The sequence below is a fragment of the Meriones unguiculatus genome, chromosome X (assembly GCF_030254825.1).
Source record: "Meriones unguiculatus strain TT.TT164.6M chromosome X, Bangor_MerUng_6.1, whole genome shotgun sequence".
NCBI lineage: Eukaryota > Metazoa > Chordata > Mammalia > Rodentia > Muridae > Meriones > Meriones unguiculatus.
Genome location: NC_083369.1, coordinates 23,599,721 through 23,623,155, shown reverse-complemented (window position 1 = coordinate 23,623,155; position 23,435 = coordinate 23,599,721). Strand labels below are relative to the sequence as shown.

At 40.1% G+C, this 23,435-nt stretch overlaps 1 protein-coding gene and 1 pseudogene across 2 annotated transcripts in view; one reads left to right on the top strand and one right to left on the bottom strand.

Moving 5' to 3' along the window:
- Ophn1 (oligophrenin 1) overlaps positions 1–23,435 on the top strand; it is a 389,762-nt gene that overhangs the window by 102,565 nt on the left and 263,762 nt on the right. For both annotated transcript variants that reach the window (XM_060375008.1, XM_060375007.1), the window contains exon 3: positions 17,387–17,482. In XM_060375008.1, coding sequence (XP_060230991.1) covers positions 17,387–17,482 — 96 coding nt within the window. The remainder of the gene's footprint in view (positions 1–17,386; positions 17,483–23,435) is intronic.
- LOC110544369 (chromodomain Y-like protein) lies at positions 1,168–2,475 on the bottom strand (annotated as a pseudogene).

The following is a 23,435-nucleotide window of genomic DNA, read 5'->3' as shown; positions in this document are numbered from 1 at the left end:
AACTGAAGTTATACTTTATAAACAAAGATTTTGGTACAATATACCAATCTTATCTGCATAAAGTAAATTAAAACTATATATAAAGTAATATCTACACTGTAATTAATAGTATCCAGAAGGAATGTTTACCTTATTAAATAAAATATTCCCTAAGTGAACCTAAAATTATACTCTATTTTTTTTGTTTTTGGTTTTTGAGACAGGATTTCTCCGAGTAGCATTGGCTATCCTGGATTTGCTTCGTAGACCAGGCTAGCCTTGAACTCACAGAGATCCGCCTGCCTCTGCTGCCCTGAGTGCATACACCACCATACCCAACTTATACTCTGTAAACTTAAAGTTTTTTCTGGTGCAATATACCAATAAGTCTTTGTATAAAGGAATCCTTTACACCCAACAACAAGAAGCAGTTAATTTTTAAAAGAGACATATTTAAAATACACTAGGACCAACTTTTAAATTTGCCATTCATACTTAAACTACTTAGTTATGCACTGATACTACAGTTTAAGCTTTCTTCCAGAGACAGAGGTATCTTCATGTTAACTGGCTATAAGCTGGACATAACATAGCAAATGTCAAGAGCCAGCTGATATTTCCACATGAACCCTGATGATTTTTTTTGGTCAGGAATATTTTTTCCTAAAAGCTTCCCCCCTCCTTTTATTGTTTTGGAATTTCCCATTCTTAGGGCATTTTTACCTCTCTTCCTAGAGACAAAATAAAGGTCATGATCTTTATGTGTCTCTATTTAGAAAGCGGTATGAGTCTGGTTAATATCCTCTCAGATTCTTTGTTCTGAAAGGAAAATAAGTAAAGAAAACAAATATCACATAAGAAGGAAAAATAAAAACAATAATAATTTCAGGCTTGTTTTGTCACCCCACATAAATGAGACATTTTTAATATAGTACTTGCCAGAGAAAAGCTCACCATTATCTTTTCATGCTTGTGTGTATATGGATGGAAGATTTGATGAAAGGTACTTTGCAGTTAGTTATTTTAAAGTAGCAGTTCTATTTTAAATAGCTTGGGTGTTCCAGTCCTACTTCTAGGAGTGAGCTCCAGGTTCAGGCTTTAAGGGTAATCATATCATAACTGGGAGCCGGGGTTATCCTAGTGTTCTGCTTAAACAGTTCTAGGGATCATCAGTGGCAGTTCAGCTAATCAATCCTCGATTTTCTTCTGCAAGTATTTTAACACGGCATCAATCCCCTCTGAAAAGCCCCAGATATTCTTTAGCACTGTGCATTTCATTTCATTGGCCTGCTCCAACTCCAATTTGGTGTTAAAGTGCAGTAAGGCTTTCGACTCTTCCAGGACAACTGCATTACATGAGGCTAGCTCCTTGATTTGATACATGACTTCCTGTGGCCAAATACCTGGGAGGTCAGGCCCTTCTCACAAGCTCTCTGTGCTGTCAGCTTCTGCCCACTGAGTAACACTTTATTTGCAGAAGGTTCTCATATAATCTTGGGAAACATAAAGCTGGAGCAGCCATCTGGTCTCTGGCCAAAGGTGGTCTAGGGTGGCTGAAACCAAGACTTTTCATTAGCCCAAACCATATCACAAAGAGGCAATATACGTGCCTCCAGTCTTATGGCTGGGCCACTGACTGCTGCAATAATAGGTTTCTTAAACTGAATGAAAGTATTCACAAAATTTTTGATCACTCCTGCCATTTTAACGCTTTCTCTTTTCTTGTTCCACAAGTGACACTGTATAAAATAAGCAGAGTCAAGGCCAAAACAGAAGACATTGCCAATGGTACTGAGCAGTACCAGTTTGCTGTCATCAGCAACAACCCTGTTCAAAGCATTCTGAACTTCTTTCATCACTTCTAGGTTAAGTGAGTTATTTTCTGATGATTTTGTGGATAAAAAGATCTGTGTGAAGCCATGCTGCTTGCTCACCATGATATCTCTAAATCTGGAGGAACTTTCTGTTAGCCTTATGCTGAAATGCAGCTGCTTTTCAGAAGGCTTTTTCTTGCCAGTAAGCTGCTTTTTTGGGTGCTATCTCTTTTGTAACAGGTGTCTCCATGTTAGCTGTTTCTATAACTGGTTGTTTCATGTTAGTTACATCCACAGATGAAGACTGTCCTGCAGTAACAACAGTTAAAGGTGTGGCCAAGTCTGTGGTCATGGGGAAGGATGAAGATTGACTTGTGCTGGTAAAAGTGGGTGCAGCTGCTTTTGTTCGGCCAGACAGAGACTGGCTTTATTTGGCAGCCCCCAAGTGCATGGCAAATGGGGGTGGTTATTGGCTCAAGCAGCAATTGGCTCTTTCTGGTAACAGCTAAGCCTGTTGCCATGGCTATGGTCACTTGTTTAGATAAAGAATGGGCATTTGGGGCAAGTGCCAAGGTTATGGCCATGGCGCTGATCACTAGGACAGATGTGAGCTGGTCTTTTCTGGAAGTGGCAGATCCTGCGGCTATGGCTGTAGTACTTTTCTGTCAATAGCCGAGCCCATGGCCACAGCTTTAGTCTCCAGGCCAGACAATCACTTGTTTTTTCTGGAAATGACCAAGCCCAGAGTCATGGCTGTGGTCATTGGGCCTGAGGAAGACTGGATTTTTCTGTCAACAGCTAAGTGTGTGGATATGGATGTAGTCACTGAGCTAGACGAAGACTGGCTCTTTTTGGCAACAGAGATGCATTTGTCCATGGCTGTGGTCACCAGGCCCGATGAAGACTGGTGCTTTCTAGCAACAGTCAAGCGCATTGCCATGGCTATGGTCTCTAGGCCAGAAGCCTGAGGGTTTATTTGTGGTCTCGACTTTCTCCTGAAGGCCCAGTGAAGGCCCATTGGGCTTCTCTGTGTCTACTTTCTGTGTTAGCATGTCCAGGTGGCCCTGCTCGAGTCTTAGTTTCTTAGGGTCCTTAGTCTGAAAGTGAGCCACCTGCTGCCTTTTCTTTTCTTTTTTTTAAATTAAATTTTTATTATTTTTATATTAATTACAGTTTATTTACTTTGTATCCCAGCTGTAGCCCCCTCCCTTACTCCCTCTCAATTCCTCCCGCCCTCCCTCATCTCTTTCCTGCCCCTCACTAAGTCCACTGATGGGGGAAGTACTCCTCTCCTTCCATCTGACCCTAGCTTATCAGGTCTCTTCAGGACTGGCTACCATGTCCTCCTCCGTGGCCTGGTAAGGCTGCTCCTCCCTCTGGGGGGGTGTGTGGTCAAAGAGCCAGCCGTTGAGTTCATGTCCCGCTGCCTTTTCTTAACTGAGCACCTAGGGGTGCCTGAGGGCACCAAGTCCTTGTTCTTTATCTTGGAGAGGCTGGACATTTCCCCTGATCTTCCAGTACGTATTTGAAAGCTAGTCTTTGGACTTGGTGGTCTTAGAAAAAGAGTAACTTTGGGGAAAGGCAGGTGTTAGCTGCCATGAAGATCAATTGGCTTTCTGGAGTTCCTGCAAAAGGTCCTGCTGGCAGCGGGTACGTCGCCCTCACTCTTCTGAGGCGACAGATCAGAGGTGTTCTGCTCAATAGGGCCTACTTCTGGTATGCAGGTTATATCCCAGCTGTTATAGCCTAGTCTGACTTCCATTTCTTCTTTTTTCCTTTGTCAATGATTCTTATTTCTAATCCATTTTAATCTTTTTTCGTTTGTACTTAAGCATTTGATAGTGAGGAACTGGTGAAATTAAATACAACCATTTCTCTACTTAAGAAAACAATGACGGTTGAGCATTTCTTTAAGTGCTTCTCTGCCATTCGATATTCCTCTGTCGAGAATTCTCTGTTTAGCTCTGTTCCTCATTTTTTAATTGGATTACTTGGTTTGCTGCTTTTCAGCTTCTTTAGTTCTTTGTATATACTGGATATTAGTCCTCTGTCAGATAAAGGGTTAGTGAAGATTCTTTCCCAATCTGTAGGCAGTCGTTTTGTTTTGATGACGGTGTCCTTTGCTTTACAGAAGCTTTTCAGTTTCATGAGGTCCCATTTATTGATTGTTGCTCTTAGAGCCTGTGCTGTTGGTATTCTGTTCAGGAAGTTGTCTCCTGTGCCAATGAGTTTTAGGCTGTTCCCCACTTTTTCTTCTAACAGATTTAGAGTATCTGGTTTTATGTTGAGGTCTTTGATCCACTTGGACTTTAGTTTTGTGCAGGGTGATAAATATGGATCTATTTTCATTTTTCTGCATGTAGACATCCAGTTGGACCAGCACCATTACAAGAAGTGAATGGACCTTCCTCCATTGCTGGTGGGAATGTAAACTGGTACAACCACTTTGGAATTCAATCTGGTGCTTCCTTAGACAATTAGGAATAGTGCTTCCTCAAGACCCAGGTATGCCATTCCTAGGCATATACCCAAAATTTGCTCAAGTACACAACAAGGACATTTGCTCAACCATGTTTGTAGCAGCTTTATTTGTAATAGCTAGAACCTGGAAACAACCCAGATGTCCCTCAACGGAGGAATGGATACAGGAATTGTGGTATTTTTACACAATGGAATACTACTCAGCAATCAAAAATGAGGAAATCATGAAATGTGCAGGCAAATGGTGGGATATAGAAAAGATCATTCTGAGTGAAGTATCCCAGAAGGAGAAAGACACACATGGTATATACTCACTTATATAGACCTATAAGATATGATAAACATAATGAAATCTGTACACCTAAAGAAGATAAACAAGAAAGAGGACCCAGGGTAAGATGATCAAGCCTCACTTAGAAAGACAAATGGGAGGTATATTGGATTTGGAGAAAACAAGTAAGAGGACAGGAGCCTACCCCACAGGGCCTCTGAAAGACTCTAACTAGCAGTGTATCAAAGCAGATACTAAGATTCATAACCAAACCTTTGGCAGAGTGCAGGGAATCATATGAAAGAAGGGGGAGTTAGTATGATGTGGAAAGGATAGGAGCTCCACAAGGACCAAATATATCTAGGCACAGGGGTCTTTTCTGAGACTGACACTCCACTAAGGACCATGTATTTATATAAACTAGAACCTCTGCTCCTATGTAGTCCAGGGTAGCTCAGTAACCAATTGGCTTCCCATAGTAAGGGGAACAGGGACTATTTCTGACAGGACCTCAAGGGCAGGCTCTTTGACCTCCCCCCTCCCAAGGGAGGAGACGTCCTGCTAGACCACAGAGGAGGACTTTGCAGCCGGTCCTGAAGATACCTGATTAAACAGGGTCAGATGAAAGGGGAGGAGGTCCTCCCCAATCAGTGGACTTGGAAAGGGGCAGGGAGGAGATGAGGGAGGGAGGGAAGGATTGGGAGGGAATGTGGGAGCGGGATACAGCTGGGATACAGAGTTAATAAAATGCAACTAATAATAAAAATAAATAAATTAATTAAAGAAAAAAGGGAATGGCAGTTCATCTTATCAACTATTTCTTTCATCAATTATTCGTTGATATTGTATATAGAATATCATTGCTATGAATAAGGACATTTTAGTTTCCCCTCAAGTTATTGTTCAAGTGTTTAATGTTTTATATTCTTTTAGGATCAGGGAATATGCTTCAGAGGATTTCTACTCTATTAAATTTATCAAAGCTTGTTTATTGTCCTACTGGATTATATATCCTGGGAAATTTCCTTGTGAACTTGAGAAAACTGTATATACTTCAAAGAAATACTTAAAGCTTTTACAAATGTGTGTTGCTTCCAGCATGTTTACAGGGTTGTCAATGTCTTACACTTCTTTTTCAATTTTCTACCAGGTTATTTTGTCTATTTTAAATGTCACATTGATATTTCAATCTAGCTTTTGTTGCTTTGTTTATTCCCAAGCTGTTGTTTGGTTTTTCTTTCGGTGCTATGTGGTCAATGTCATGTTTGTAATTTTTAATGTTTTTCTGATGGATTTGTCTATTGTTATTGTAAAATTTCTTGTCTCTAGTCACAATTTTGTTTCTCTGTTTGCTATTTAAAAGCTTTACTCATTTTATTTTCTTTATGTGCATGTGTGTTTGCATGTGTGAGTTTATGCTCACTACTTCTAAGCAGTGGTTTTGAGAGGCCAGAATAGGGTTTTAGATTTCCTGTGATGAAAGTCACAGGTGCTATGAGAGGCCATGTGTGTGCTGGAAACCAATACTAAGTCCCCTACAAGAGTAGTAACTTCTTTATTCAGAATGTTGACACTAGTGATATTTTTTCTATTTTTACAATAGGTTGTATTCATTTATTTATTGAAAATAGAATTTCCCATTCACCATCTCTTCTTCTGAAACTCCTTCCAGATCCTCCTCACCTCTCCACCCACCCAGATTTACACCCTTTATTGCAATCTCCCATTAGAAAACAAACAAGCACCACCACCAACAAACAGAATTGACTAACAAACACAAAGGAAATTGCATTTCTTCCTGAATAAACAATACTCAAGTTAAGCCTTTTGTTGTATATTTGCAATAGATACTGGTAAGAAATAAATCAGCAGAGAGAAATGAAAGGCTAAAAACTGAGTTTTATTTCCAACAGTGAGAGTAGATTTTTATTAGTCTAAAAGGTTGGCACCTACAAAGCCTCCTGGGAACAAGAGAAGGTGCCCATCATGCAGGTTCTGAGAATCAGATTTTATAGTTGAGTGTTGGGAGTAGGGAGGGCCTGCCTTTGCTGAGCCCAGAAGCTTCTTTTTGTATAAAGGATATTTTGAAACTGCAGGGTGGAAGATAAGTCAGAGTGTCTGCTTTTGTAACCTCTGAAATCAAGGATATGCAGTCAGGGTTTGCTGCTTTCTCTGATTTCATGGGGTCAAATTTCTTGGCACCTTGGGCGCATTTTCATGGCCATAATTTAGGAGAGGGAGATTTTCTTTATTCCAGACCGTGCATATATAGAGTAATTTTCTGTCTGGCTACTTCTTGCTGTTAGAGGGGTATTGTTTGGAGTTTGGGTGTCTGGAGTGACTCCAGAAGAAATAATTATTCTTATTTTGTTCCATATGGTGGACTGAGTAATGAGTGATTTGATCTGGGGAGAACTGTAAAATGTTGAAAAGGCGTCGTAAAGCATAGGGCCAGTAAGAGAGAAGTGGGGCAGGATGAGATGGAAGCAAAACCCATCCAGGGAAGGGGCTTGCTGTTGAGTTTTCTGAGCCTAGTCTATCTCAAACTAGCTTAAGTTTGTTGATATAGAAGCAACATTATTCTTGGAAGAAGGCAGAGATTGTTCAATTGATAGCAATCAGGAGATCTAGCCCTCTTTGCTTTTGAAGTATCACATTGGCCAAATAATCCAATAGATCCCTGATGGTGTTAAGCTGATCTGAAATTTCTGTAAGGCTTTCTGAGAGCTGGTTTGACAGAGAGGGTAACTGATGCAAAGAAACACGCACTTGTACTGTTCCCAGTCTAAGTCCTGAAAGGATGCCTAGAGTGGCAAGAAGAATGATGAGTTGGCTCGTCCATTAGCCAGGTGAAAGGTACTGATGTCCAGGAAAATAGGGTAAAGTAAAGGTTTTTTTAAGAGCTGACAGGTAGTAGCTGATTTAGCTTTGAATAAGGAGGGTAGTGGTTATGCATTTGAAAAGGTTTCCCTGGAGTATGGAACTACCTATCTTTCTGCTGATCCCCAGAAATACTGGGAACCATTCAGATTGAAAATGTGAAGGCCAGTTAGGTAGACAGTGCCAGAAGGACCGTCTGGGATGAAGTGGTTCGGATAGTCAGCAAAGGTGGTGTTTGTGAGGTTGCATTCATAAAGTTGGAAGGAACTGAGAAGACTGGACATAGGGAAGTGGGGGTATATAAATATAATAGGGGGCTTTGTTAAGAAGGCTTAAAATTCCTAAGGCAAATGTTGGAGATGAGTGAATTTTTTACAAAATTTTGCAGAAAGATGAGTTATTACATTGAGTAAAGCCCTCCCTACTCTTTCAATTGTCCCCTAGGTTAAGTCAAAGCCCAAGGGTAACTTAAGCTAGACCAGGAGCAAGGAATGGATGGATAGCAATTTGAGATAAGCACATACACACCTACTAAGAGGGGCACTTGGGAGCCTGAAAAATCCAGTCTCTGCTCCAAGGCTATTTTTATTTTGAGACAGGGTCATACTGTGTAGCTCTGGCTGTCCTAGAACTCACTATATCAACTAAGCTGGCCTTAAACTCACAGAGATCTGTCTGCCTCTGTCTCCTGAAGTGCTGGGAATTAAAGGTTTGTGCTACTACATTTGGCTGGGGCTAGGTTTTTGAAGATTTTGTCCCCCTAATTTAGGGTTGGTCAATTTGAACAAGGACAAGATGACTGATTGGCCTGCAGCTGTATGTCTAGTTGGCCTTGAATTCATCAGCCTATTACCAGGGTGCCCTACTTGCAGCAGAACAACCTTTTTTTTTTTGAGTGATAGAATTTTATTTTTTTTCACTTTTTAGAAATGTATTTATATTTTTATAAATTACAGTTTATTCACTTTGTATCCCTGCTGTAGCCCCATCAGGGGAAGGTGATCAAAGAGCCAGCCACTGAGCTGCCATGGGCTACATCTGTGCAGGGGTTCTAAGGTTTCTAGTTACCTCCATGCATGGTACTTGGTTTGAGTATTAGTTTCAGAAACAAACAAACCAAAAACGAAAAACAACAACAAAAAACCCTGTGCCCAGAATTTTTGAACTGTTACTCATCTTGTGGAGCTCTGTCCCCTCCAGGTCTTCCTATCTCCCCCTTCTTTCATGAAATTCCCTGCACTCTGCCCAAAGTTTGGTTATGAGTCTCAACATCTCCTTCGATACCTTTCTGGGTAAAGTCTTTCAATGGCCCTCTGTGGGAGGCCCCTGTCCTGTTGCCTGTTTTTTCTCTCTTCCGATGTCCAACCCATTTGCCTTTCTGCATGATGATTGATCATCTTACCCAGGGTCCTCCTCCTTGCTTAGCTTCTTTAAGTGTACAGATTTTAATATGTTTATCACATATTATATGCTAATATCTACTTATAAGTGAGTATATACCATGTGTGTCGTTCTGCTTCTGGGATAACTCACTCAGGACTGTCTTTTCTAGTTCCCACCATTTGCCTGCAAATTTCATTATTTCCTGGTTTTTAATTGCTAAGTAGTATTCCATTGTGTAAATGTACCACAATTTCTGTATCCATCCTTCAGTTGAGGGACATCTGGGTTGTTTCCAGATTCAGGCTATAACAAATAAAGCTGTTACAAGAGCCTTGAATTCACTGGCACAGGAGACAACTTCCTGAACAGAACACCAACAGCACAGGCTTTAAAATCAACAATCAATAAATGGGACCTTATAAAACTGAAAAGCTTCTGTAATGCAAAGGACACTGTTTTTTTTTTTTTTTATTTTATTATTATTATTTTTTTTTATCAGTTACATTTTATTAACTCTGTATCCCGGCCGTGTCCCGATCCCTCATTCCCTCCCAGTCCCTCCCTCCCTCCCTCATCTCCACCGTGCCCCTTTCCAAGTCCACTGATAGGGGGGACCTCCTCCCCATTCATCTGATCCTGTTTTATCAGGTATCTTCAGGACTGGCTGCAAAACCCTCCTCTGTGGCCTAACAGGACTGCTCCTCCCTTGGGAGGGGGGAGACCAAAGAGCCAGTCATTGAGTTCCTGTTAGAAATAGTCCTTGTTTCCCCGTTGTTAGAACAAAACAACAGCCTACAGATTGGATCTTCACCAACCGTATATCTGACAGAGGACCAATATCCAGAATATATAAAGAACTCAAGAAGTTAAACAGCAAAAAAAAAAAAAAAAAAAAAAAAAAAAAAAATCAAGCAATGCAATTAAAAAAAATGGATTATAATTATAGAGCTAAACATAGACTTCTCAATAGAGGAATATCAAGTGGCGGTGAAACACTGAAAGAAAAGCTCAACATCCCTAGTCATCATGGAAATGCAAATCAAGACAATCCTGAGATTTCACCTTATACCTACCATAAACTCAAGTAAGAAGCCATGCTGGAGAGTATTTGGAGATAGGCCTTTGTTTTAAGCCAGTAGGCTTTTGTCTCAGCTATCTTAGAAGTTCACCTTTTTGTTGTTGTTTTGAGATGGAGTTTCTCTGTGTGTCTTGGACTTGTTTGTGGACCAGACTGGCCTTGAATTTACAGACATCTCCCTACCTCTGCCTCCTTGCTGGGATTACAGGCTTGCACCACACCAGCTGAACCTCACCATTTTTTTATTACCTAGTCATGGCTCCTTTTCCTCTCTGTCTACCTATCATGGGAATCTGTCCAACTCCTAGTTCCTCAGAGCTCACTCTAACTGCTGTTAGGGGGTTTGGGGTACAGACCACTCTAACTACTTTTGTTAGGAGACAGCTGCCTGAGTCCAGCCATCTCAGGAGTATCCTGTGTCTTACTGACAGGGACAAAGCTCCAGAACCAACTCCTATCTTGCTTCTTCAGATGTTTCGTGCTTGTATGCTAACCAGTAAAGGAGGAAGTTGCTGTTATCCAGTTATCTCAACTAAGTCATAAATGTGTTACTTGTCTTAACTTAAAGCTTCCCCACTTCTTTGTTGCCTTAGTATTCTAAATTCTGTGCCAAAATCTAAAAGAGGACTTAATTGCAAAAGCTGGGTCAAGGGTCCTGAAACCAGGTGACCTGGAAAGGCCCTGTCACCCAAGTTTACATCCTTGCTCAACCCCCTATGATTGGCCAATGCAACAGCCCACCCTGCTCTCCTTCGCTTTGTGTTCCTATCCTTTAAAAATGTTATATAATATCCCTTTCAAGATGTGGTTCATATTCCCATCTGGCCCCCTCCCTTCAAAAATAAAGAAAATAAAGTGCTAGGCTGGCAGATAGGAGCCTGTCAGAGTTGTCCTCTGAGAGGCTGTATTCAGCAGTGCATCAAAATAGATGCTGAGACTCGTAGCCAAACATTGGACAGTGTGTAGGGAGTCTTGTGGAAAAGTGGTAGGAAAGAGAAAAGAACCTGGAGGTGACAGGAACCCCATAAGAAGACAACAGAGACAACTAACCAGGGCCCGGAGATTCTTGCTGAGACTGAAGCATCATGCATGAGGACCATGCATGAACTTGACCTAGGCCCCCTACAAAGAGGTAGTGAGCTGCTGGGCAGCTTAGGTTTCATGTGGGTTCTTTAGTAAAGGAAGTGGTTATGCATTGGACAAGGACTGACTTTCAGTTTTTTGATTACTTTCCCCTGGTGGGACTGCCTTTTCAGGCCACAGGGGAAGAGGACAGGTTCAATCCTGATGCACTTGAGGAACTGGGGTGGATGGGAAAGGGAGCTGTTCTTTTCTGAGGAATAGGCAAAGAGGGAGGCAAGGTGGGGGTTACTGAGAGTGTAGGAGCGATGGGGATACAACAAGGATGTAAAGTGAATAAAATTAAAAAAGAAGAAAAAAAGCATTTATTTTTAAAAAATGTTTCAAAATTAAAAGTTTATTTAAAAATATCCTCTATGTCCTTCCCACATAGGCTAGCTTAGAAACTTGGCCAGCGAACAACATAACAACATTTTCTTTCTTTCTTTCTTTCTTTCTTTCTTTCTTTCTTTCTTTCTTTCTTTCTTTCTTTCTTTCTTTCTTTCTTTCTTTCCTTCCTTCCTTCCTTCCTTCCTTCCTTCCTTCCTTCCTTCCTTTCTTTCTTTCTTTCTTTCTTTCTTTCTTTCTTTCCTTTTTTTTTTTTAAAGCTAATCTGAAGTGAGTTTTTTCAGCTTCCACCCCGAACCCAGCACTACCAGCTGTCAAATGGGGTGATGTCAAAGGAGCAGCAGTTAGAGTCCCTCAGAGGAGAGCTGATCTAATAGGCCATGCATGATTAAACCTAAGAGATGGCAAAGATCCAGCCATAAGACAGCCATATGATGACAGTATACATCCTTAGAGTGTGTTCTGTCGTTGTAAGTGAGAGAACCTTGGTAGCATACAAAAAGTCAGACTGTTAGTACTACTGTATTTTTTGTTAGCTTTTAGTGAAAATAGTCTTGGAAATTTCACCATTATTATGGAAATAGAACGGAGAAGAAAACTGTATAAAAACCCTTGACAGGCTTTCCCAAGACTGATGGTTTTGTTTGTTTGTCACCATTATTTAATAAAAAATAAAAGGCTTTTTGTTTGGTTCAAGAGTTTGAAGCATCTATTAGAAGGCATAAATTCAGAAGTCAGACATTTGGTCTCCTTTATTATTACCTTGTGGGGAGCATTAAGAGATAAAGTTAATGAGGAAAATTTCTCACCATCATGATTAACCTACGTTTTGTTTAGTAAAGTGAAATGTAATCATGTGGCTTGCTGGACTGAGTACAAGAGCCCTGTAGGAAGAGAATTAACTGTATAAACAGCTCTTTGTTATCAGACCCCTGTGTAAGGAACAATGCTTGGAAACATTGTAGAAGTTAGTTAAAGTCAGTATCTAGTTGAAAACTTAAAGGAGAAATGGAATCCCTTTTTTATTTTTTGTAATAGGATTATATAGCAATGTCCCAAGGATTACAGTGTACAGGGACATATTGAAGTTTTGAGAATCACAGATGAGAAATAATGTCTGAGGAATGTAGGCAATCCTTTGGACTGTTAAAGAAGCATACTGATAATTTTAATTCTGGTTATTCTTTTCTGTGTTTCAGGTGATGTAGGTTGTGAAAATACTTTTTTATTTTAACTGTTAAGGCCAGTTGAATAACTGGCTCACTGGTCCTCAGGGGTCACTTTCGACTGGGTGGAATCTCTGGCTCCCAGTCTTTTTATTGTTAACCATTTAGTCTACCTGTGTCAGTATAAAACAAGGCCTTACTTGACCATTGTTTCACTTGGAGACAAGAAGGAAGTTTTTCTCCATGTTGACCTTCCTTTTTGTAGACTGGACATTGGTTAGGTGGGATATCCATGGCCTCCCATGGTTACAGAATATTTTAAAAGATGCTCCACAGTCCCCTGGGATCTAGTCTAGTTGACCTCAGAGGACAAGAGGGAAAATATTTCCTGTTTAATCCTTCTAACTACATCAGTACAGGCCTCCAAACACAGTCACTGAACACTGAGAAGACCACTTAGATATACCATTCGGATAAATGAGCTTTGGTTAGACATACGTTTTAGCTAGTCCTTATAATTGTTGATTTTTGACCTTAAAAACTACATAAGGAATTTTAGTGGACCTTTTTAATTTGCTTATAGAAAAGCTTCAAGGTTTGGGAAAAAGACTAAAATTACCTTCCTGAGCATTTGAGGGTTTAACTTGTTCCAGTTATACAGGAGGCAAGCCAGGAGTTATCTAGAGAAGTATATCAGCTTTCTTTTAACCTTTTCTGGAGTACAGATCAAGGTGAAAAGCTTTTTTAAAAGACAGAGGCTAGTTCCCTTCTAACCTTATCTGTAGGACAGATCAAGGTGAGGAGCACCTGAAGCTGAAGAGATAGGATTGAAAAAAAAAAAAAAAGCAGCTACACAATGCTGAAGTTCCTGTTGTTTGTAGTGATATACAATAAAGTAACCTCTTGCTTCACGCAGAGAGGAATTGGACCCCAGCTTGTCTCCGTTAGTCTGAACACGTGATAGCTAATGAGATGGTACCAGGCCCTTGGCCTGACATTCTTGCTGAGAGTTCCCTGGAGGTCCCAGAAGGGATAGGGTAGGGGCATACTATTCTAGATGAAATAGGAAGAGGCCTCCCTGATCTCATGTAAGTTTATAGTATATCATATTTTTTTAATTAAGGTAGGAAGCAAGTACTTATGAAAATACTTTAAAAAATTTATTGAAAGAGGGCTATCTGGATTGGAAGAGGCTCTTATGATTTATCTCTTATAAATTTGGATTTAAGTCTCTGCAAGGTAGAGAATAAAACAACAATAAAAATAGACATCTAAAAGAACTCAGAAGCTGATGTATTCTTAAACTTTTTCTGTTGTATCTGAAAGGTGAAAGCAAAAGCAAGGGTACCCAGGGTGCCATGTGCCAGAAACAAAAGCAGAGCAATGTGGGGCAAAACAGTTTTAAGGCAGTGATGGTGGGGCAACATGTTTTATGTTAGCCAGAGGAAAATGGCTCTAGAGATAACAGGCCAAAACAGCAGGCATTAAGACCCAGCAGAGCCTGAATCTCCAGCCCCATATCCTGGCAGGCTTGATTCTCCCTTGGCTATATGAGCTGACAACTGACAGCAGCTTGTCTGCCATCTGTCAATGTATCATTTGAGTTTCTGCTTCCTGAGCACAAGGATTGCAGAAATGTACCATACCTAGTCTACAAAAATACATATTTTTTTAAAGCCTGAGGTAGTCTCACTGTCTATCCTGTATAGCACTGGTCTGTAATGTGCCATATTAAATGAGGCTGGCCTCAAACTCATAGAGATTGTCTGCCTCTACTTCCTGAATGCTCAGATTAAACATGTGTACCACCGTGCATGGTCAAAATGTAATTCCTAACCTACAAAATAAAACACAAAGTAAACAAAGACTGACATTTTGATAGCATGAATTCATAAATAAGATTACACTCATAAACGTGTCTGGCACTAAAGTGAATATGGTATAGAGAGACTACTGTAAGAGTGAAGTCCTAGCATTTAGTGTTAGCATTGTAGAGAGTTGTGGCATGGTAATTGCCTGATACTTCTATTCTAGTCTGTTTTTCCTCTATACAGGAAAAGTTCCAAATTCACAATGTTCCTGGATTATAAACCACATTTATAAAGATGGTACATTGAGAAAAGCATACATCATCTCTGAAGACAATGACTTAGAAGTCAGGGCCTTGGGCATGCTAAGCATGTGTTTTACCACCAAGCCACATCTTCAGCCCTAAATTATTTTTTTCTGTTTTCTTTCTCCTCCTGCTCCTCCTCCTCCTCCTTCTTCTTTTTGAGACAGGGTTTCCCTGTTTTGATTTGGCTGTCTTGGACTCCCTTTGTAGACCAAGATGGCCTGGAACTCAGAGATCTGCCTGCCTCTGCCTCCCTGAATACTGGGATTACAGGCTTGTGCCACTGTGCCTGGCAAATTATTTTTAACATAAGTAACTAATACTTGCATCTTATTGCTCAGCTCTCAGAATAGTATGCTTTCTCAGAATAACTGAGTCGTTTTGTCTCTTGACTTTTAGATGTACGCATCTCAATTAAAGTATCCCAACTAAATCAGTAGCCATATAACAAAGAGCAAAAAGGTAACAAAAAAATCCACTTTGCTGAGAGGTTAGAGAAATCTGTAAAAACGTAGAAGTAGCTGTAAAAAAAATGCAGTATACACATATTTAAATAGAATTCATACACAACAACATACCCATTACAATTGTGTGATTCCATGGATTTAAGTGTATTCACAAAATTTTACAAGCATTACAACAATCAATTTTAGAACATTTTGATACTGCAACAAGAAGTCACTTTTCAACTAGCAGTCACTCTCTCTTTCCCTCCCTTCCTTCTGCCTCTTTCCTATCACTGTTATTTTTCCTCTCTGTTTCCAAAACCCCGCTTACCTTAGGGTTTGATGAAATGCTAGGCAAAAATTCAAACTCCATCACTGTTCTGTCTCATTGAAATAGGAAAATACCTCATCTTGAAAGCATCTGGCCCTTTGTTCTTGCCATAGATAGCTTATACCAAATACAAACAGGAGACAGAGCGAGAGAAGAGAGAAGAGAGAGAGAGAGAGAGAGAGAGAGAGAGAGAGAGAGAGAGAGAGAGAGAGATTAAGCCACATTTATCAGCTAGGAACTCATTATTGAATGTCAGGAGCATGTTCAGATTTTATTGGTCTGTGTTCCATAGGAGATATTCATCTTGCACATTGGGCAGTAGTAATGCTAAATGAACTGTATTCTATGCTGCCTCGTTGACTTTTTGTTAAGATTTATTTCTTTATTATGTATACAGTGTTCTCTCTGCATGTAGGCCAGAACACCAGGAGGGGCCCCCACCATTTGATTGTTGGGAATTGAACTCAGGACCTTTGAAAGAACAGCCAGTGCTCTTAACCTCTGAGCCATCTCTCCTGCCCTGCTGTTGACTTCTTAAAGTGAATACATATTCTTGCAGATCCCAGATGCAGTTGCCAGATTTTCTGATGCAGTTACAAAGATTTTCCACATCGTGAGGAACTGTCTCTAGTTACTGTCAAGCAAGATTTAAACTTTTCCGTGTTCAGGTGGAATTCTGCAGAGCTTGAAAAGCTATAGGCTGAATAATCCATAGAGAAAGTCCTCTACTCAATCAGATTCTTCAGTGTATTCTGGCGATGGATTCACCAACTTGGGCCCAGGAGCAGGGTGTTTGTGGACAAGGTCAGGCTGTTCAGGCCAGACTCCTAAGTATATGCCCTAGGTTCTGAGAGAATGGTTCATTACAGGTAGGAAACAGTAAGGACAGCCTGACATTTTATTTGTAATTTGAGATAGACACTGGTGTTCTACCTCATTATGACTTTTGAAATATTAGTTATCCCTGCCTTGACTACAGGCATTGTTGATTGCTTAAGTCATTGTAGTGCTGCTTTGTAAAAACTTATATGTTGGCTTTGTTTGTATTTAAATTTTCCACTAATAAATCAGATAGAAACCTGAGGCTTTGAAATCATATCATTTCATTAACTTTCTTATTAACTTTTTCATTTGTTAGCTATGTAGGGTCTTGACCTTATATGATCCTCCTGTCTCAGGTTTCTGGGTGCCATCATGATTGGCAACTTTTTGTCTTCAAATTTATTTTGGTGATTTTTAATCACTGTTTTCTAGAATATCTTAAGTTATATCACTTGTAATGCAAACAGAGAGAACATCATTAGTTGTATTAATTCAGTCACCAAAGAAAAAAAATTCATGTGTCCTCTCATTTGTGTGACCCAGATGTTATGGGTACTTAAAATCACATTGATGCTGATGAGATGAAAACAAAGTGAAATCTGTGTGTGGATCAAAGTGGAATAATGGGAGAAGCATAGGGAGATAGAAGGATATGGGAGATATGTTCAAAGTACATTATATGTGTTGTTTGTGTGGCTGTGTATAATAAAAAATATTGTAAGAGTTGGCTACCTATGTTCCTTTAACACTTTGTATATGCATATATGTCAGTAAGGAAGAGCCAGGAGCAGGCAACTGATGTATGTCAGAGGCTGTCTCTTTTCTCCTTACTAGGGAACCCACATAGAGACTGAGCTGTCTATAGGCTACATATGAGCAGGGCATCTTCTCTATGCATGGTCTTTGGTTGATGCATCAGTCTCTGCAGTCCCTAGTAACTTCAGAATTTCTATAAATGACTGTTTCATTTGTTAAGACTTTGTTTTGAAAGCACTGATTAAAATTCATTAACTTCCTTGGATAAAAGCTACTACTTGTGAGATGTCCCTTTGTATCCCTCCCTTCAGGTCCCTCAGGTGTTAACTGTGAGGTCAATCTTGCTGAAAGGATAGTGATGCTGACTATCTCTATTTTCCTTTCATTTTGTTCCCCCAGATTATTCTTCTGCGGTCCAGAAATTTTCTCAAACACTGCAGTCATTTCAGTTTGATTTCATCGGGGACACACTGACAGATGATGAGATTAATATTGGTAAGTCTTCAGCAGCATTTTGCCACATACCTCTTAGAAGCCAATTGTTCCCCACCTACCTTCCTTCTGTTCTGGATGCAGAACAGCAGGATGACCTTGTTCGTTTTGGTCTAGTGCAAGGCTCTGGGAGACTGCTCAAGAATGTTAAGAAAACATCCCTTCTACTATCCACTTCCCCTCATGCTGAAGTAGAGAAGACAGCTCCTGAACTTCCACTGAGGCCATCGTTTAGAATGGAGTTTTTTTTTTTTTTTTTAATAATTTAATAAGTTATCCATGTGATGTTAGACAAGGTATTTCCCTTATTTGAGTCTCATCTTCTGCAAAACAGAAAGTGATTTCAGAGGATATTGGACAGTGGAAATAAAAGGACCTTTGTGCTCATTTTTATTCTGATGAATGCAAATAAAGCAAGGCTCAGCTTTAACTATGACTCTTGAGCCAAATGTATTTCCCTACCTCTTTTTATATGTAAACTTTGTTGGGACCTAGCCACATTTATCCAAACTTCATCTGTGTGTATTTTGTTTGGCAGAGCAGTTTTGGATGGCCCCCATAATTTCACCTGTTTACTTTCAGACTAGATTGAAAGAGTTTGCTGAAGTAGATGGTAAGACTCACAGCCAAACTCTGGGCAGAGCTCAGGGAGTCTTAGAAAAGAGTGGCAGAATAGAAGAACCCAGAGGAGACAGGAGCTCCATAAGAAGACCAACAGAGCCAACAAATATGGGCCCATGAGGGCCTGTAGAGATAGATGCATCAACCAAGGAGCACGCATGGAGAGGACCTCGATCCCCTGCTCTTAAGTAGCTGATAGGCAGCTCAGTGTCCATGTTTGTTCCATAGTAAGGGGAGCAGGGACTGTCTCTGACATGGACTGTTGCCTGCTCTTTGATCACTTCCCCCTGGTCTTGCAGGGGAAGTGGAGGGGTCTTGCCAGACCACAGAGGAAGAGGATGCAGTCAGCCCTAATGAGACTTGATAGGCTAGGGTCAGATAGGAGGGGAGGAGGGTTCCACCTTTCTGAGGACTAGGGGAGAGGGATAAGGGGGAAGAGGAAGGGTGGGTGGGAACAGGAAGAGAGGAGGGTGGGGTCTACAATCAGGATAAAAAGTGAATAATTTATAAAAAATAAATTTACTTTTTAAAATTACAATTTACTCACTTTTTATTCCAGCTGTAGCCCCCTCTTTCATCTCCTACCAATCCAATCCTGCTCTCCCTCCATCTTCTCTCCTACCCCTCCCCCAGTCCACTGATAGGGGAGGTCCCCTCCCTTTTCATCTGACCCTAGCCTAAAACAACATGGGAAGAAAGAAAGAAAGAAAAGGAAAGTACATAGGGAAGAAGAAAAGAAGGAAAAAGGGAAGGAAGGAAAAAAGAAAGAAAAAGTGAAGGAAGGAAGGAAGGAAGGAAAGAAAGAAAGAAAGGAAGAAAGAAAGAAAGAAAAAAAGAAAGAAAGAAAGAAAACCTTGTTTTCAGATACTTTGTTGACAATATGGCTATACCTAGAGTACTAGGCTAACAGAAATATACCAGGCCAGAAAGAGAAAGGGTACAAAAGCTCAAAGTGGCATGCTTTTTGCCAGGGTCTAGGAAGAAGCTGTTAAAGGCTCTAGTTTTCTACAGAGGAATGTTCTGGAGATCAAATGTACAGTATGTGAGTATAGTTAATAAAACTGTACTGAATACTGGCAAAATTTTTTTAATATTAACAAAAAGATAAAAATAAAACCCACAAAAACAAACCCAAAGAACAAAAAAACAAAAAACAAACTCTTACTTCCTTTCACTGCCATATTTCTATGGGTATCTATTGTCTCCCTGATGGCTTTTTGGCTGTGACATCTTTGTTTCTTAATATGTGACTTATGATAGCTCTTTAACTTAGCTACCATTTGCCTAGCAACCTCAGAAACTCCTAGTTATCATTTGGCTATTGCTCTAACATGTATGTGTAACCTTTTTTTTTAAATTTAATTTTTCTTTTTAGTTACATTTTGTTAACTCTGTGTCCCCGCTGTATCCCGCTCCCTCATTCCCTCCCCAACCCCACACTCCCTCCCTGGTGTCCTCCCTGCCCCTTTCCAAGTCCACTGATAGGGAAGGACCTCCTCCCCTTTCATTTGACCCTGTTTTATCAGGTATCTTCAGGGCTGGCTGTAGAGTCTTCCTCTGTGACCTAACAGGACTGCTCCCCCCCAGGGGATTCAAGGAGCCTGACCTTGAGATCCTGTTAGAAATAGTCCTTGTTCCCCTTACTTTGTAAAACTATTTGGTTACTGAGCTACCATGGGCCACATCCAAGCAGAAGTTCTAGGTTATACCCATAGATGGTCCTTGGTTGAGTGTCAGTCTCAGAAAAGACCCTGTGCCCGGATATATTTGGTCTTTGTAGAGCTCCTATCCTTTCCATATCATACTAACTCCCCTTTTTTCATATGATTCCCTGCACTCTGCCGAGGGTTTGGTTATGAGTCTTAGTGTCTGCTTTGAAACACTGCTAGGTAGAGTCTTTCAGATGCCTTTTGCGGTAGATTCCTGTCATACCTTAAGTGCACATCCCATTTGTCTTTCTAAATGAGGATTGATCATCTTTGCCCATGTCCACTTTCTTGATTATCTTCTTTAGGTGTGTAGATTTCATTATGATTATCATATCTTGTAGGTCTATATAAGCGAGTATATACCATGTTTGTCTTTCTCCTTCTGGGATACTTCACTCAGAATGATCTTTTCTAGATCCCACCACTTGCCTGCAAATTTCATGATTTCCTCCTTTTTGATTGCTGAGTAGTATTCCATTATGTAAAAATACCACAGTTTCTGTATCCATTCCTCCGTTGATGGACATCTGGGTTGTTTCCAAGTTCTGGCTATTACAAATAAAGCTGCTACAAACATGGTTGAACAAATGTCCTTGTTGTGTACTTGAGCAAATTTTGGGTATATACCTAGGAGTGGTATAGCTGGGTCTTGAGGTAGCACTACTCCTAATTGCCTGCGAAAGCGCCAGATTGACTTCCAAAGTGGTTGTACCAGTTTACATTCCCACCAGCAATGGAGGAGGGTTCCCCTTTCTCCACAACCTCTCCAGCATGTGTTATCACTTGAGTTTTTCATCTTGGCCATTCTGATGGGTGTAAGGTGAAATCTCAGGGTCATTTTGATTTGCATTTCCCTAATGGCTAATGAGGTTGAGCATTTCTTTAAGTGTTTCTCTGCCATTCGATGTTCCTCTTTCGAGAATTCTCTGTTTAGCTCCATTCCCCATTTTTTAATGGGATTACTTGGTTTGTTGCTTTTCTGCTTCTTTAGTTCTTTATATATACTGGATATTAGCCCTCTGTCAGATAAAGGGTTGGTGAAGATTCTTTCCCAATCTGTAGGCTGTCATTTTGTTTTGATGACAGTGTCCTTTGCTTTACAGAAGCTTTTCAGTTTCATGAGGTCCCATTTATTGATTGTTGCTCTTAGAGCCTGTGCTGTTGGTGTTCTGTTCAGGAAGTTGTCTTCTGTGCCAATGAGTTCTAGGCTGTTCCCCACTTTTTTTTCAACTGATTTAGAGTATCAGGTTTTATGTTGAGGTCCTTGATTCACTTTGACTTTAGTTTTGTGGAGGGTGATAAATATGGATCTATTTTCATTTTTCTGCATGTAGACATCCAGTTGGTCCAGCACCATTTGTTGAAGATGCTGTCTTTTTCCATTGAATGGATTTGTTTTCTTTGTCAAATATCGAGTATTCATAGGTGTGTGGGTTTATTTCTGGGTCTTCTATGTGGTTCCATTGATCCTCCTTTCTGTTTCTATGCCAATACCATGCAGTTTTTATTACTGTTGCCCTGTAGTACAGCTTGAGATCAGGGATGGAGATACCTCCAGATGATCTGTTGATGTACAGGATCGTTTTGGAGATTCTGGGTTTTTTTGTTTCTCCATATGAAGCTGAGAATCTTTTTTTCAAGGTCTGTAAAGAATTGAGTTGGTATTTTGATGGGAATTGCATTGAATCTGTAGATTGCTTTTGGCAGGATGGCCATTTTCACAATGTTAATCCTACCAATCCATGAGCACGGGAGATCTTTCCATCTTCTGATATCTTCTTCGATTTCTTTCTTCAGAGACTTGAAGTTTTTCTCAAACAGGTCTTTCACTTGCTTGGTTAGAGTCACACCAAGGTACTTTATGTTATTAGTGGCTATTGTGAAGGGTGTTGTTTCCCTAATTTCTTTCTCAGCCTTTTTACATCGTAACTTAACATCTTCATCTACGAAAGTCACACCTGAGAAATATAATATTGAATTTAAAAAGTTAAGCAAGCTCACAGTTTGTATTTGGCTTCATTCATACCTATCCTGGGGGTTACTTATAAGCCTGTGGAACATGAGTTGGATAAAGCTACAGAGATGATGACTTAGCAAATTAACTTTTGTTGAAGGAGATAAGAAAGTGATATTGAAATTCCATTGGTTTATTGTGGCCACTGTACTTTTTCCATTTGCCATTTTTGAAGCTGAGAATTGTGGTAGTATAAGAGGAAGTGGCAATACTTTAGGATCTGGGACTAATACTATTTGGAGCCTTTGAGACAGAAGTCTTTGGGTCTTAGTGGAAGTCTCTTGTTAGGAAGGAATAGTTGCTCCAGAAGATAATAACACAGTGTATGCCATGCCCTACTTGGTCTTGAGTTGTACATACTCTGCTTCACTGGAAAAATTTGTACAAGTCCAGTTAAGATGGAAAGGAGAGTTAAAATGTTAGATTTTACATTGACTATGCACAGGATCCAAATTTCCATAATGGGCTTTTAATGATAGAGAAAGGCAATACAGTACATTTCCCCCAAGTAGGTAACAATTATCTAGGTGTTATAGTTTGACTGACAATGTACCCCCTCCCCAAGGCTCATGTATATGAATTCTTAGTTCCAATTTGGTGGAAATATCTTTGAATAGGAGGTGTGGCCTTGTTGGAGGAGATGTGTCACTTGGGGGTGGAATTTGAGGGTTCAAAAGCCCACCATTGCCAATTGCCAGTTAGTTCTCTCTCTCTTTCTATCCCTCTTTGTCTCCCTTCCTCTCTCCCTCCCTTACTTTCTTCCTTCCATTACTTGTGGATATAAGATCTCAGCTACTGCTTTAGTACCATGCCTGCTTATCTGCTGCTATGCTCCCCATTATTATGGTCATGGGCTCACTTTCTGAAACTGTAAGCCTTGATCATGTGTCTTATCACAGTGATAGAAAAGTAAATAAGATACTTAAGAGAGATGGAAATTATTCTAGAGCTCATGAAGAAAGCCCAAGACTTCCCTGAAGTGTCACTTGATTTGCAGCTTCAGGTATCACCCTGAACACTGAACAGTCTATGTCCAAAGGGGAAAATAAAGGGCTAAATAAGGACACTTGTTTCTACTCTAGAATAAGATTTGAGCCTTCATCTTGTATTGGTCCTGTCTCAGCTTTCAAGGCTCATAAATTGTATTACTCATTTTTATCATTGTTATGATTTAATATCTGAAAAGAAACTTAGAGGAAGAAGGTTTAGTCTCACTCACCATTTGGTGGTACAGTTCATTCTGATATAAATGGAAGGACTATAAGTGCTTGAGGCAGCTGGTCACATTGCATCCACAGGAAGCAGAGAGAAATGAACACGAGTACAAAGTTCCATTCCTCCTTTTTATTAAATCTAGGACCGAAGGACTGGTGTTGCCCATGTTTAGAGTAGGTCTTCTAATGCAGTTATTCTAATCCAGACAATCCCTCACAGATATTTTTAGAGACTAACCTAATCTAGATAAGGCTTTCCAAGTGTGTTCTGAAGCTTCTCTCTTGCATTTTTTTAATCCCATAAAAATTGAACATACTAACCATCACAAGAAGCCAAGGTTTTTGGAGTCATATGTCTGCTTCATATTTGAGTTTTATTTATTAGCTTTTGGATGTTA